Raw genomic sequence first — 12,255 nt, 5'->3', positions numbered from 1 at the left:
TACCTACTGGATTACATAATCAAACTGTGGGGTGGGAGGGAGAGGGCGCGGATCTATATGCAGCTCTGGGTCAATCTGGCTCATTTGTTTTGTAGGAGGAAGGCACTTCCCCAGGAGGCAAGTTACTGTTGGGACCTCAATGGCTTTATTTTTTTTTTAACTTCCTGCTGTTCTTAGAGTGGAGTTGCCAGATCTTTCTCATCTGAGGCTCTCTCGAGGACCCCCTTCAGCGTTCTGTAGACTCTGCCTTGTTCCCTAACGTCGATCCCACAGGGCTCCTCTCCTGGTGCTCAGACCAGCGCATGGTGCTGGATGAGCTGTGTGGTACCGCTCAGGCTCAGGAGTTCTCTGGAAGCGAACTGAAAGCTTTTGCGGCTCTTCCCCCCTCCACCCAGGGCCTCTCATCCAAACTGTAGCCAAGCCACTCGGAAAAATAGTGCCAGTAACGTCCTGTGTTCGATCTGCAGCTATCATCTGTGGCCATCACGATGGAAGAAATGGGCAAGACTGCTATCCAGCTGCAGAGACCTATAAAGACGGAGTGGAATTCCCAGTGCGTCCTTTTCACCTATTTCCAAGGGGACATCGGCAGCGTCGTGGACGAACACTTCTCCAGAGCTCTGAGCAATGTCAAGAGCCCCCAGGAACTGAGCCCCTTGAGCCAGAGTGCAGATGTGATCCTGAGGAATGGTGAGCAGGTTGGGAGGGAGGAAGCCGGAATTCTCGGTCGAGGCTATCAGGGAAAGGACCAGTTCTCCGACGCCTTCGCACTCACACGCGTGTATCTGCTGACCGCAAGTCACACTGTTAATGAGATGCTGCACCCTTTACTTAGAAGTTTAGTGTTGGGGCGCCTGGGTGGCTCAGTCGGTTAAGCGTCCGACTTCGGCTCGGNGAAGTTAACTGTCAACACTGGGGCGCCTGTGTGGCTCAGTCGGCTGTAGCATCAGACTTGGGCTCAGATCATGATCTCGCGGTTCGAGCACCGAGTCGGGCTCTGTGCTGACAGTTCAGCCTGGAGCCTGCTTCAGACTCTCTCTGTCTCTCTCTGCCCCTCCCCACTCACATTCTCTCTCTCTCTCTCTCTCTCTCTCTCAGATAAAGAAACATGAAAAAAATTTTAAAAAGAAGTGTAGAGTGAAAATCAGCCCTGTTTAATTAAGCCAGTTCACCTATTTCATTATCTCCTTAATTGTGTTAAATGCTGGGTTCACTGTTACTACTACTACCACTACTGGGCTGACAGTATGTCCCGTGTAGGTGCACCCTACTTTCAACTAGTAGCAGAGGATCTGGTGTGCAAGGGCAGGGCTTAAGGGGTGGTCCATGGAGACTCTCGCTGCACCCCTCTCCCCACCCTTAATGGCATCAGGGGCGTGGGTTGCACGCAAGGAGTGCTTATGAAAATGGCCAGGTTTGGGGACGCCTGGGTGGCTCAGTCGGTTGGGCATCCGACCTCGGCTCAGGTCATGATGTCACAGCTTGTGGGTTTGAGCCCCGTGTCGGGCTCTGTGCTGGAAGCTCAGAGCCTGGAACCTGTTTCAGATTCTGTACCCCTCCCCTNGTGTTTTCTTCCAATTTTAAAAGAAGTTAAAACATTTTCACAGACACCCATTTTGGTGTTTATTCATTTTTGAGAGAGAGAGAGACAGAGACTGAGTGTGAGTGGGGGAGAGGAGGTGGGTAGAGGGAGAGAGAGAGAGGATTAGCACAGAACCCGATGTGGGGCTCGAACTCATGAATGGCGAGATCAAGACCTGAGGCGAAGTCGGACGCTCAACCACGGAGGCACCCAGGCGCCCCTCCAAACACTATTTTGAAATGTGCAATACACCGGGGCCTGGTTGAGTTTTAAAAACGCTCTGTTGGGGGAGGGGGAAGAAGTCTCTACTGTAGTTGCCTGGTACCTNCGGGTGGGGCCTCTGCCTGTGGGGAAAGATCTCCCCTCTTTTCAGAAGCCATCGCTCTGGCTCTGCTCTTTGGGCCTGGACGGGGAGTTGGTGTATATCTGACGTATTCACCTTTGCAGGATTTACTGCTCTCCTAGAAGTGATCTGTCCCGTCAGGTGACGTGATTTTCTCCGAGACCTTTGTGAGTTTAAGCGGAAGGCGGTGTGGGAGCAGCAGATACTAAAGGAAATGATGTGGAGTTGCTGTTGGCAATGGACCCAGTGGGAGGGGCGGAGTCATTTGGGGAACTGACATGTAGTAAGAGCTGATAAATGGGTAAGTGGGTCTCAGAGGAGGTTAAGCAGCTCCTTGGAAGAGTCAAAACCCCAAGCTCTTCATGCCCGGGCAAGTCAGCTGACCTCAGCTATTTGGCTTTTCGTTCTGCACACGTTGGCTTAGATGCGTTACAGTCACTCCCTTGAAAGTGCCATCTACCCGTAGTCCTTTCCTTCTTCCTCTGTCCTGCTCGCCTGATACAACCACCTCTTGGCTGAGTGCCCCATTTCTCTGCTTCATCTTGCAGCAAGACTCAAAACTGTACCCATGCACATGCTGTCCTGTTCCTCTGCTGCTCTTTGGAACTCAATCCACTCGGTCTTTCATGGCCATCGCTCCTTAACCACTCTCAACAAGGTTAGCCTGTGACCTCCACTTGCCAAATCAGCCGTCTTTCCCTAACTCCATTGTCCATCTTGTTTTGTTTGTTTTGTTTGACCTGCCTGCCACATTTGCTGCAGTTGGCTGCCCTCTCTTTCACACGGGGTGACCAGGTGGCTCAGTCAGTTGAGCATCCAACTCTTGATTTCGGCTCTCAGGTCATGATCTCATAGTCTGTGAGTTCAAGCCCCATGTTCAGCTCTGCACTGACAATGCGAAGCCTGCTTGGGATTCTGTGTCTCCCTCTCTCTTGGCCCCTCNAAAAGAGGGGCGCCTGGGTGACTCAGTCGATTAAGCGTCTGACTTCGGCTCAGGTCACGATCTCACGGTTGGTGGGCTCAAGCCCCGTGTCAGGCTCCGTGCTGACAGGTCAGAGCCTGGAGCCTGCTTTNCGGCGAAATCATGACCTGAGCTAAAGTCAGATGTTTAACCGACTGAGCCACCCAGGTGGCCCCAAATTCTGTCAGTTTTACCTTCAAAATATATCCAAGTTCTGGGGCACTTGGATGGCTGAGTCAGTTGAGCGTGTCAGACTCTTGATTTCGGCTCAGGTCATGATCTCACAGTTCATGAGATGGAGCCCTGCGTCAGGCTCTGAACTGGGGGCGCAAAGCTTTCTTGGCATTCTCTCTCCCTCTCTTTCTCTCTGCCCCTCTCCCACTTGTGTGCACACATGCACATGCTCTTTCTCTCAAAACAAACATTTGAAAAAAGTATATATCCAAGTTCTGACTACTTCTCTCCACCTCTGCTGCTACCACACCATAATCTCACCCCTGGAGTTATGTTTCCTGATTGGTCTCCATGCTTCCCCTTTCGCCCCCCTTCAGTCTGTTTTCAAGATAGCCAACAGAATGATAGCACTGAAAGGAAAGTCTCATCCTATCTCTCTTCTGTTCACAACCCTCCAGTAGCTTCCTGTCTTTTGGAATCCAATCCAAAGTCTTTAATGGGACCCCATTCTCCTCCTGATTTCATCTCCAACCCCCTCCTACGTCACTCAATCCAATCTAGCCTCCTTGCTGTTTGTAGAATGTGCCAAGTACACTCCTGCCTCAGGCCCTTTGCACCTCCCTGAAATGCTCTTTCCCCAGATAACTGCCTGACTTCCCCTTTTCTTCATTCAGGTCTCCATTGGAATGTCACCTCTTCAGCCAGCAGTCCTTCTCTGCACAATCTCCTTAAAAAATAGAAGCCCCCACCCTGCCACCCTCTGTCATCTTACACTATTTTATTTTATTCTTCTAGTGTTTGTCACCACTGGATGGATACATTTATATATTCTCTTCCGTGTCTCCTTCCACCCTCTAGATTCTAAATTCCATGGCAGCAAGGACTCTGTGGTGACCGCTGCTTCCTAAGTACCTAGCCCAATGTCTGACACATGGAAGGTGCCCAGTAAATATTGATCGAATGAATGAAATTGTGATTTGGGTCATAGGGTACTGATGACTGTCATAGAAGGAGTCACCAAAAAGAGCGAGCACCTGTGGTGTGTGGCTCTAGAACTGGATAGTCTGGGGCCCAGGGCAGCTCCGCCACTTATTAACAATGTGATCTCCAGGCACATCACTTCCTCCATCTGTGCCTTGGTTTCCTCATCTCTAAAATTGAGTATTATTGAACTATATCATGACTTGGTGAGGTAATGCATGACCACTGGCACATAGTGCCTTGTAGGTGTTAGTTTTGTGTGGTGGTCTGAAAGCTTGACACGTTTCTGAGTGACTAGAGCGGATGTGAGGGCCTGTATTCAAAGCCTTCAGATCACAGAGCAGCGGGCCCCGCCCGGAAGCCTGCACGTTTTCTAGGGGCGGCTGTATGGCTTCCTACGCCTTCTGACCTCATTCTATTCTGTGACGCCCCCGTGCCTGAAGGGAACTTGGGACGTGGCCCTGTTTCTTGTCCAAGCCAACGTTCCCAGGTCAAACAGAGAGGCAGCCATCTTCTCCACTACTGTCAAGATCCCTTGACTGTCAGGATGTCTTCCACAGAGTGTGGGGGGGGGTAGGCAAATGCTGGTCCAGCCGATGGAGCAAAGAAGGGCCTGTCCTCCTTAAGGCGTCTCCTCCATGTCAGGAGTCAAGTTTTTCATAAGCTTTGCTGCCTCAGGGGAGGCCCCATGAAAAAAAGGGCAGCCCCACCCCCACCCCAGTGGTTCTCACAAGAGGTGGTATGTGAGAGACCCGCAGCTTCGGAAATGGTGGGAAGTCCATAAAGTGGCCTTTCATGACTGACCGTTAGCAGCCTCTTGGGCCTTGCAGGCCAGGCCCAGGCTGCCGGGCCCGGGCTGAACCACACTGAACAGGACAGGCTCCCATTCATGGGCTCTCACTACCGACTTGGCCACTTTCTAAAGGTGCTCTGTCAACCCAAATACGCAAAGCCCAAACACAGAGACCCACGTGGCTAAGAAATGCTATCGAATTTCCTGGCTGCTTTTCCCAAATCAAAGTTATATTTGAACTTACTTATGTATATTTTACACTGGCCATGCTTTAGGAAAGAAAACACAGGGTAAAGTTATTTTTGAATTATCCCCCTTTTAAAAGGACCTGGGTGGTAACCGGAGAAGCTTCCGTAGTTACCACTTCCGGTGGGGCAGAGCAGGAGACTTGGTTCTGGGGCACATCGGAGCTCCATTTTCTTACCATCCTTCTGTCCACTCCACCATGATCCAGTGGGGGTGGGGAATGAACACTGGCTCTTTCTTTTAGTGTGAATATCCATTTGAGATATAGTTGCTTATGGCCCCTGTGAACACTGACAACTTTGCGTCTTCCTGGTCAGCGAAAGGAGTGGAATCTGCACCAACATATAGCGAGCCCCCACTGGGTGCTAGATACCTTGCTCCAAAGACTATCCTATTCAGTCCTCAAAATCCACTGTGATTTATGAAGGTCTAAGACAGGCCAGCTGAGTGTGCCGTTAGAAGACAGGAGAGTGGTTCGGGGTCGGGGGGGGAGGCTCCTGGGGCAGCCGTCATGTTCATGTTCTGTTCCTTCACTTGGGTGCTCATTACCCAGTTTGTGAAAATTCCCCCAGTCACACGCTTACACTTGTGCTTTTTCCTGCGTGTGCATCGCATTTCACAAAGCCGCTTTACAATGGGTATTAAGAGCCTCACGTTACAGAGGAGGAAAGTGCAGCCCAGATAGGGTTCAGTGATGAAATGGGCCACACAGCCAGTGACTGAGAGAGATTGAAACCCAGGTCCATTAGACTCTTTACTACTCCACTGTCCTGCCTTTTGCAGACCTTGACAGCACCCCAGTGAGCAGGCCCGGGAGGCCAGTCGCTGATACCATTTACGGTGGCTGTCCGTTATTGAGTACCTCCCATTATCCTGGGAAGGAAACTGAGGCTCAGAGAGCCCAGTGACTTGTCTAAGTTCCCACAGCTAGTGAGGGGTAGCTGTTTTAAAAGCAGGCCAATTTGACTCAGATCCTGAGCTCTTAGCCACTTTGAAATACCGCACATGTTCTGTGTTTCAGTTTCATTTTCCCCAAGGAAAAGGGTCTGGATGATCAGCAAAGACAAGGTACCCCAGGGAGGTGGCGATAGTAAGGCAGACAGTGGGACTGAGCAGGTCGCCTCAGCGGCCTGGAATGGGACCGTGTCCTGTAAGCTGTCCCTGGTGTTGTTTCAACCTCGGCTAATGGAAACAATATCCTCTTTGTTTCTGGGGTGAATGAATAAGAGACGAGCGCCACTGGCCAAGAAGGCAGAGAAAGGAGAGTCCGTGCGTACAGCTCGGACAGGGCCAGGGGTTGGACTTCCAGGGTGCAAGACGTGGTGTGTGCTCGGAGCGTGCTTCGTTTTAACGTCTTCAGAAAGCAGGATTCATATTAAGAAGAAAGGATAGATGGAAAGAAATCTGGCAATTATGGACTGGTCTTTCACAACTGTGACTCAAATTTCAATGAGTCGAGCGGTTTCGCCAGTTTCTACTTAAAAGACCTTTTTCTGATCACAAAAGTATTGTTATTTTTTCAAAATTAGGAAATAGAGAGAAGCATTCAGGACGCAAAGCCATGTGTGCATGTCTGCACCCATGCTAAGCATTAATTACAGCATATCATAATTTTGGATATATATCTCTCACCCTGTGCCATTACGTGCTTCTGCTACAACATTATTTTAGTGGCTCAGGAGTATATTTTTTAGGGCACCTGGGTGGCTCAGTGGTTAATCATCTGACTTCAGCTCAGGTCATGATCTCACAATTGGTGAGTTCGAGCTCTGCTCCGGGTGAACACGAGTCCCGGGTGAGCCCCGCTTCTCTCTCTCTCTCTCTCTGTCTCTCTCCCTCTCACTCTCTCTTTCTTTCGCTCTCTCTCTCTCTCAAAAACAAAAGAGTATGCTTTTTAAAGATCTATGCAATCTATTATAATTTTTGGACATTGGGCCATTGCCAATTTTTCACTCTACTCTAAATATCACATTGAAGATCTCTGTGGCTAACCCTTTGCACCCATCATTGATTATATCCCAAAATTGCTGTAAGGGCAATGACTGGATCAAAGGGTGTGTACAAATCCCACAGAAATATTATGCCCACTGCAACCTTTTCAAGCCTGGTAGTTCGTGAAAACGCCCAGCTCACTCTGTTCTTGGGAATATCGTGGAAGCATAGCTGCTAGGGGCACGAGTTTTGTAATCAGACAGCCAGAGCTCTTGCCAACTGTGTGGCCTTAGGCAAGTTACCTTCACCACTCCCAGCCTCTATTTTGTCATCTGGCTTGCTGTGCGGATCACATGAGATCGTGCATGCAGAGTGCTAAGCAAGGTGCCTGGCCCATAATCAGTATTCAATAAATAAAACTGTTCCAGGGGCCCCTGGGGGGCTCAGTCAGTTGGGCTTCCGGCTGTTGATTTCCGCTCAGGTCATGATCCGAGGGTGGTGGGGTCAGGCCCTGTGTTGGGCTGTGCTGAGCGTAGAACCTACCTAAGGCTGTTTTCTCCCTCTCTCTCCCTCTGCCCCTCTCCTCCTCCTGTCTCTCTCTCAAATAAGAAAAAAATTGCTTTAAAACTGTTCTGGATTCGCAGTTGCCCTACCCACCCCTGATGTATTATTCCCTGCAAACGGATACACAAAAAGTGGTGGCTTCTGAAAATTCTCTTCCACAGCCAGTGTCGACGCCATTCTCCACGCCTGCTGTGGTGGCGAAGGGCAGGGGGGACCCTCCGGCCTCCTGCCGTTACCATTGTGCTTTCCCCGGGTTGATCTCTTGCAAACCAGGAAAGAGGCATGTGCATGTGAGCCCTTCATAATGATTGGTAAACAACAGCCTCAGCCAGGAGGTTGGTGTGTACCAGGCACTGCGTAAACCTTTCACAGGACTGTCCCATCCGATCTCACAGCCATCCCGAGGGGCTCTGAGATGGGAGGGGATATGCTCCGTGTCCCACAGCTAGGAAGTGGCAGAGCCGGGAAGCCTATCTGACTTCAAAGCCTGTGTTCGTAGCCACTTTGCATGCTGGTCTCACTATAGAAAGATTCGGTGGGGAGGGCTGTGTGGGTATGTGTCTGAGAGGGGATATACGTTTGTGAGTGTGCATGTGTGCACTCTAGAATAGTGTTCAGGGCCTCCTATGTGTCAGGTGCTGTGCAAGTCCTTGAGGGCGTAATGGTGAACAAAAGAGAAATGGTCTTTCGTGTTTTTCGTGTTCCTTGTTTTGTTTTTTTAATTTTTAATGTGTATTTATTCTTGAGAGAGACAGAGTATGAGTGGGGGAGGGGCAGAGAGAGAGAGACGCACAGAATCCGAAGCAGGCTCCAGTCTCCAAGCTGTCAGCACAGAGCCCGACGCAGGGCTTGAACTCACAAACTATGAGATCATGACCCGAGCTGGAGTCCAACGCTCAATCAACTGAGCCACCCATGCATTCCCATGCTCTTTTTTTTAATGTTTATTTATTTATTTTGAGGGACAGAGAGAAGGAGTGGGGTAGGGGCAGAGAAAGAGGGAGGGAGACTCCCAAGCAGGCTTGGGACTCGATCCCAGGAATTGCGAGATCATGGCCTGAGCCAAAATCAAGAGTCAGATGCTTAACCAACTGAGGCACCCAGGCATCCTGACGTCTGTGTTCTCAAAGCTTCTTGGCTAGTGGGGAAGATTGAGTGTGAGTGAGTGAGTGAATTGAGTGAGTGACTGGAGAGACTGCAGGTTAGGGGTACTGCTATGAAGGAAATAAACAGGGCATAGTCCCGCAGTGGCAGAATGACAAACTTTAGATGGAGGTTCAGGGACAGCCTCTCTGAAAGAGTGACATTTAAGTTTGTGTTTCGAGAAACCGGTCTGGGATAGGGTAGGCAGGGCCACCGTGCAAGGATGGACTGGAAGAAGGGTCCTCTGGGGGGGAAGCAAACTCTTCGGTGCCCTAAGATGCTTTCTAGAGGGTTCTGGTGCTCTCAGAACTACACATGGATGGGTGAAGGTGTTGCCTATGGGTTTGCTTAGGAGGTAGGGGGATGGCCAGTCACTTTCACCCTAAAGGGCAGAGTATGAGATGGGGACCAGCACTGTCTGAGTCCCGGGTGGAACTAAGAGGCAGGCTCTAGATGCTCGAGTTGGGAGTAGATGCGAAGGAAACCTTTCATATTCCTTCTGAAATGAAAATCCAGGCTGTTCCAAGTGCCCCCAAACCAACGTGTCCCTTGACTGCTCTCTGTTCGTGAATGTAGTTTGGGGTTCGATAAAGCCACGGTCTTTGCTGGAGCTCCCTCTCTCCTCTCTAGAGGTAACTCTGGTGGGGGGATTTCAGTCGTGGGATTGAGTCCCCTCATCGGGCTCCACGCTGGGCAGGGGGCCTGCTTGGGATTCTCTCTCTCTCTCTCTCTCTCTCTCCCCCTCTCTCTCAAAATATTCAAAAGACCTTGGGGTCCTGCCTTGCACGTTTCAGCTTACGCATTATTTCTGACTTGTACTCAGGACACACAGGACCTTATTCAACACCAAGCACACAAAGTGATTTCTACTAAGTCACCTTAATCTCTTTATTTGTGATACATGGGGCCCTGAATCGCTACTGGTGGGCAAGTGTCAATTTTCAAAAGTAGCGTCCGTCCCCAAGAACAGATCTTAATATGTTCCCTTGCCCTTGGTTTCATTAAGAAGCCGACCATCGGCCAGTGCTCATTGCAAGTGATGAGAAATGTTGGATAGAATATCCATGCCACGTAGGTTAGGGCTTATTTTGCTCTTATCTGTATTACATGAAAAGCTCTGATGGGAGGAGCGGGGAGGCTCCAGTGTCACTGTGCAGACCACTCAGCTGTTTTTGTCTTGTACACAATCCAGGCAAGCAGAACATTCAGGAGAGCTAGGAGAGGCACATGTTCGGGGGGGAGAAGGGAACCAGACAGCCTCTCCAGACCTCCGATCTTCCTTTGTCTCACGCCCACGCCCCCCTTCATTATCTTGGATAGATGAGAGGCTCCAGGCTTTAAACACCATCTGCCAGAGCTCTCTCCCTCCTCCCCTCTTGTCTGAGTGGGTGTTGCGAATGGAAAAACATCCATCCATGTCATGAGCTGTCCTAGACTCTTTGAACACTTGGATTCAGCTGCTACCATAAGAACAATTAGAATAGTGTCTACGAGACCAAAGGAGACTCCGTCCTCATTAGCTAGTCCACAAGAACTTTGCAGAGAGAAACTGAGTCATCCCTTGACCTTGAGCATTTTGCTTCTGCAGGAAGAGGTGTGAAAACCATTTCCGTACCCATCACTTACTGCTCCAGTTCAGATCCCTACCTGGCTAATCTGCTCTGCTAACTTGGTCCAGTCTTATCCCCACCCTCTAGAAAATGGGGTTTCAACCCTTAGACTTCTTTGAGTGACTTACACAGGCAACCGTTAAACCCTTTGAAAGTTCTGGGGCGCCTGGGGAGCTCAGTCGGTTAAGCGTCCGACTTCGGCTCAGGTCATGATCTCACGGTTCATGGGTTCGAGCCCCGTGTTGGGCTCTGTGCTGACAGCTAGCTCAGAGCCTGGAGCCTGTCTTTGGATTCTGTATCTCCCTGTCTCTCTGACCCTTCTCTGCTCACGCCCTCTCTCTCTCTCTCTCTCAAAAATTAAAAAAATAATAATTAATAGAAAAAGAAAGTTCGGGGGTAGGGTCCTTCTATTTGGTGTATTCAAACCACCAACTATAAAATAAAGCCAACCAGAAACAACCAAACAGAAATCACCTTTAATCGAGCAATTCTACTCCTAGAAAAGTTTCCTTGAGGGGCTCTTTGGACATAGGTGCAAAGATACATATCCAAAGATGTTTCATCACGGTGTGGTTGAGATCATTGAAAAGATGGAAATAACCAAGTTGCCCACAAACACCATGTTGGTTGGTCACATGATTACCGTCTTATGATGGAATACTGTGCAGCTATTTTAAAGGCTCGTGTTGGCTCCATTCATCGCTAGGGGAGGATATTTGGGGGATATTTAATGATGCAAAAAGCAGCCTTCAAAATAAAAAAAAGAAAGAGTGTGCATTAACCAGAAAAAAAATGAAGCTATTTCTATGTTGTAAACAATAAACACCTAATGTGTCTTGTCTTTCCTTCCCAGATAGTGACATGCCTCCAAATCAGTGGCGTTTCTCTTCTCAGTGGACAAAGCCAGAGCCAGAAGCATCTTTTGCATATGGTGCCACCAACTGCAGATTCAGTGGGCCTGGTCTCATGACCATGGATCAGTACCCGGTGTCCCTGGCGGGGAGCCCCTCCGTTCTGCCTGGCGAGCCGTGGCCGTACCCGTCCCCAGTCAGCCCCAACTCCTCAGAGCCTGGCTACTCTCACGCCTACTCCAGTGGGCACGTGGTGCCAGAGCCCCAGCCTGATGGGAAATATGAACCCTTCCTAAGCCTCCTCCAGCAGGACCGATACCTTGCCCCTCCTCAGGAATCTGCAGTGTGGGAGGACTCCAGCTCTGCCCCGATGGCCGGAAGCACGGGATTACTCTTCAATGTGCCTGCCAGCTCAGCCCACTGTAAGGAAGGACCTCCAGACACTTGGAGGACTGCCTCTGGTTGGTTGCAGTTGAAGAGGGAGCTGGCATGAAATGGGGGGGGGGCTATGACTAATCGCTCCCACTTCAGACGGGGGGCTTCTGGGGGATGAGTTGCCCTCCTTAAACATTCCATTGACCTTCACTAAGCTTCGCTGACATCCACAGTTTAATGATGAAGGGTTACACGGACAGCCAGCCGAATGGACTTGGCCCAGAATATTGACCCCAGTCTGTGGACTTGGACTTAGCCTAGAAAAATAATTTCGACTGCTGCCTAAAATCGCAGGGTCGTGCAGTCACCTTACTGCGAGCCACCAAATAACCATAAAACAGAGCCCCGCGGCCCATCTACAGGCTCATACTCTGTCCTCCAAACAGGCTGGCAACTTGCAGTGATGCCGGGTTCCTGGGCAAAAACAAGGGCAATCTATACCAACCATCTGCTCTAAACATTAAAATTCAAAGCCACTGTAGAGACAGTCCCGTTGCTGCCTAGAGACTGTCACAGTGCCTGGCCGTCCGTGGCTTGTGCCTACACACTGGGCCCCACCTGCCAAGGTTTCCCTTGGCTTCCTGCTCCCTGGCCCCCACCCCGCCTCCGGAACCAGATCCCCCTTAAGGCTCCTTCACCT

At 50.2% G+C, this 12,255-nt stretch overlaps 1 protein-coding gene across 1 annotated transcript in view; it reads left to right on the top strand.

Annotated features, from left to right (window-relative positions):
* Positions 1-11,692, top strand: part of VGLL1 (vestigial like family member 1) — a 15,777-nt gene extending 4,085 nt beyond the window's left edge. Inside the window, 3 exon segments of the mRNA XM_077773974.1 lie at positions 468-690; positions 11,183-11,655; positions 11,657-11,692. Coding sequence (XP_077630100.1) covers positions 489-690; positions 11,183-11,655; positions 11,657-11,692 — 711 coding nt within the window. The 5' untranslated portion in view covers positions 468-488.
* The last annotated feature ends 563 nt before the right edge of the window (positions 11,693-12,255 follow it).

The sequence above is a fragment of the Crocuta crocuta genome, unplaced genomic scaffold (genome assembly GCF_008692635.1).
Source record: "Crocuta crocuta isolate KB4526 unplaced genomic scaffold, BGI_CrCroc_1.0 scaffold241, whole genome shotgun sequence".
Classification (NCBI taxonomy): Eukaryota; Metazoa; Chordata; class Mammalia; order Carnivora; family Hyaenidae; genus Crocuta; species Crocuta crocuta.
Note: the sequence above shows the minus strand (reverse complement) of the source record. Positions and strands in the feature narration are given on the sequence as shown.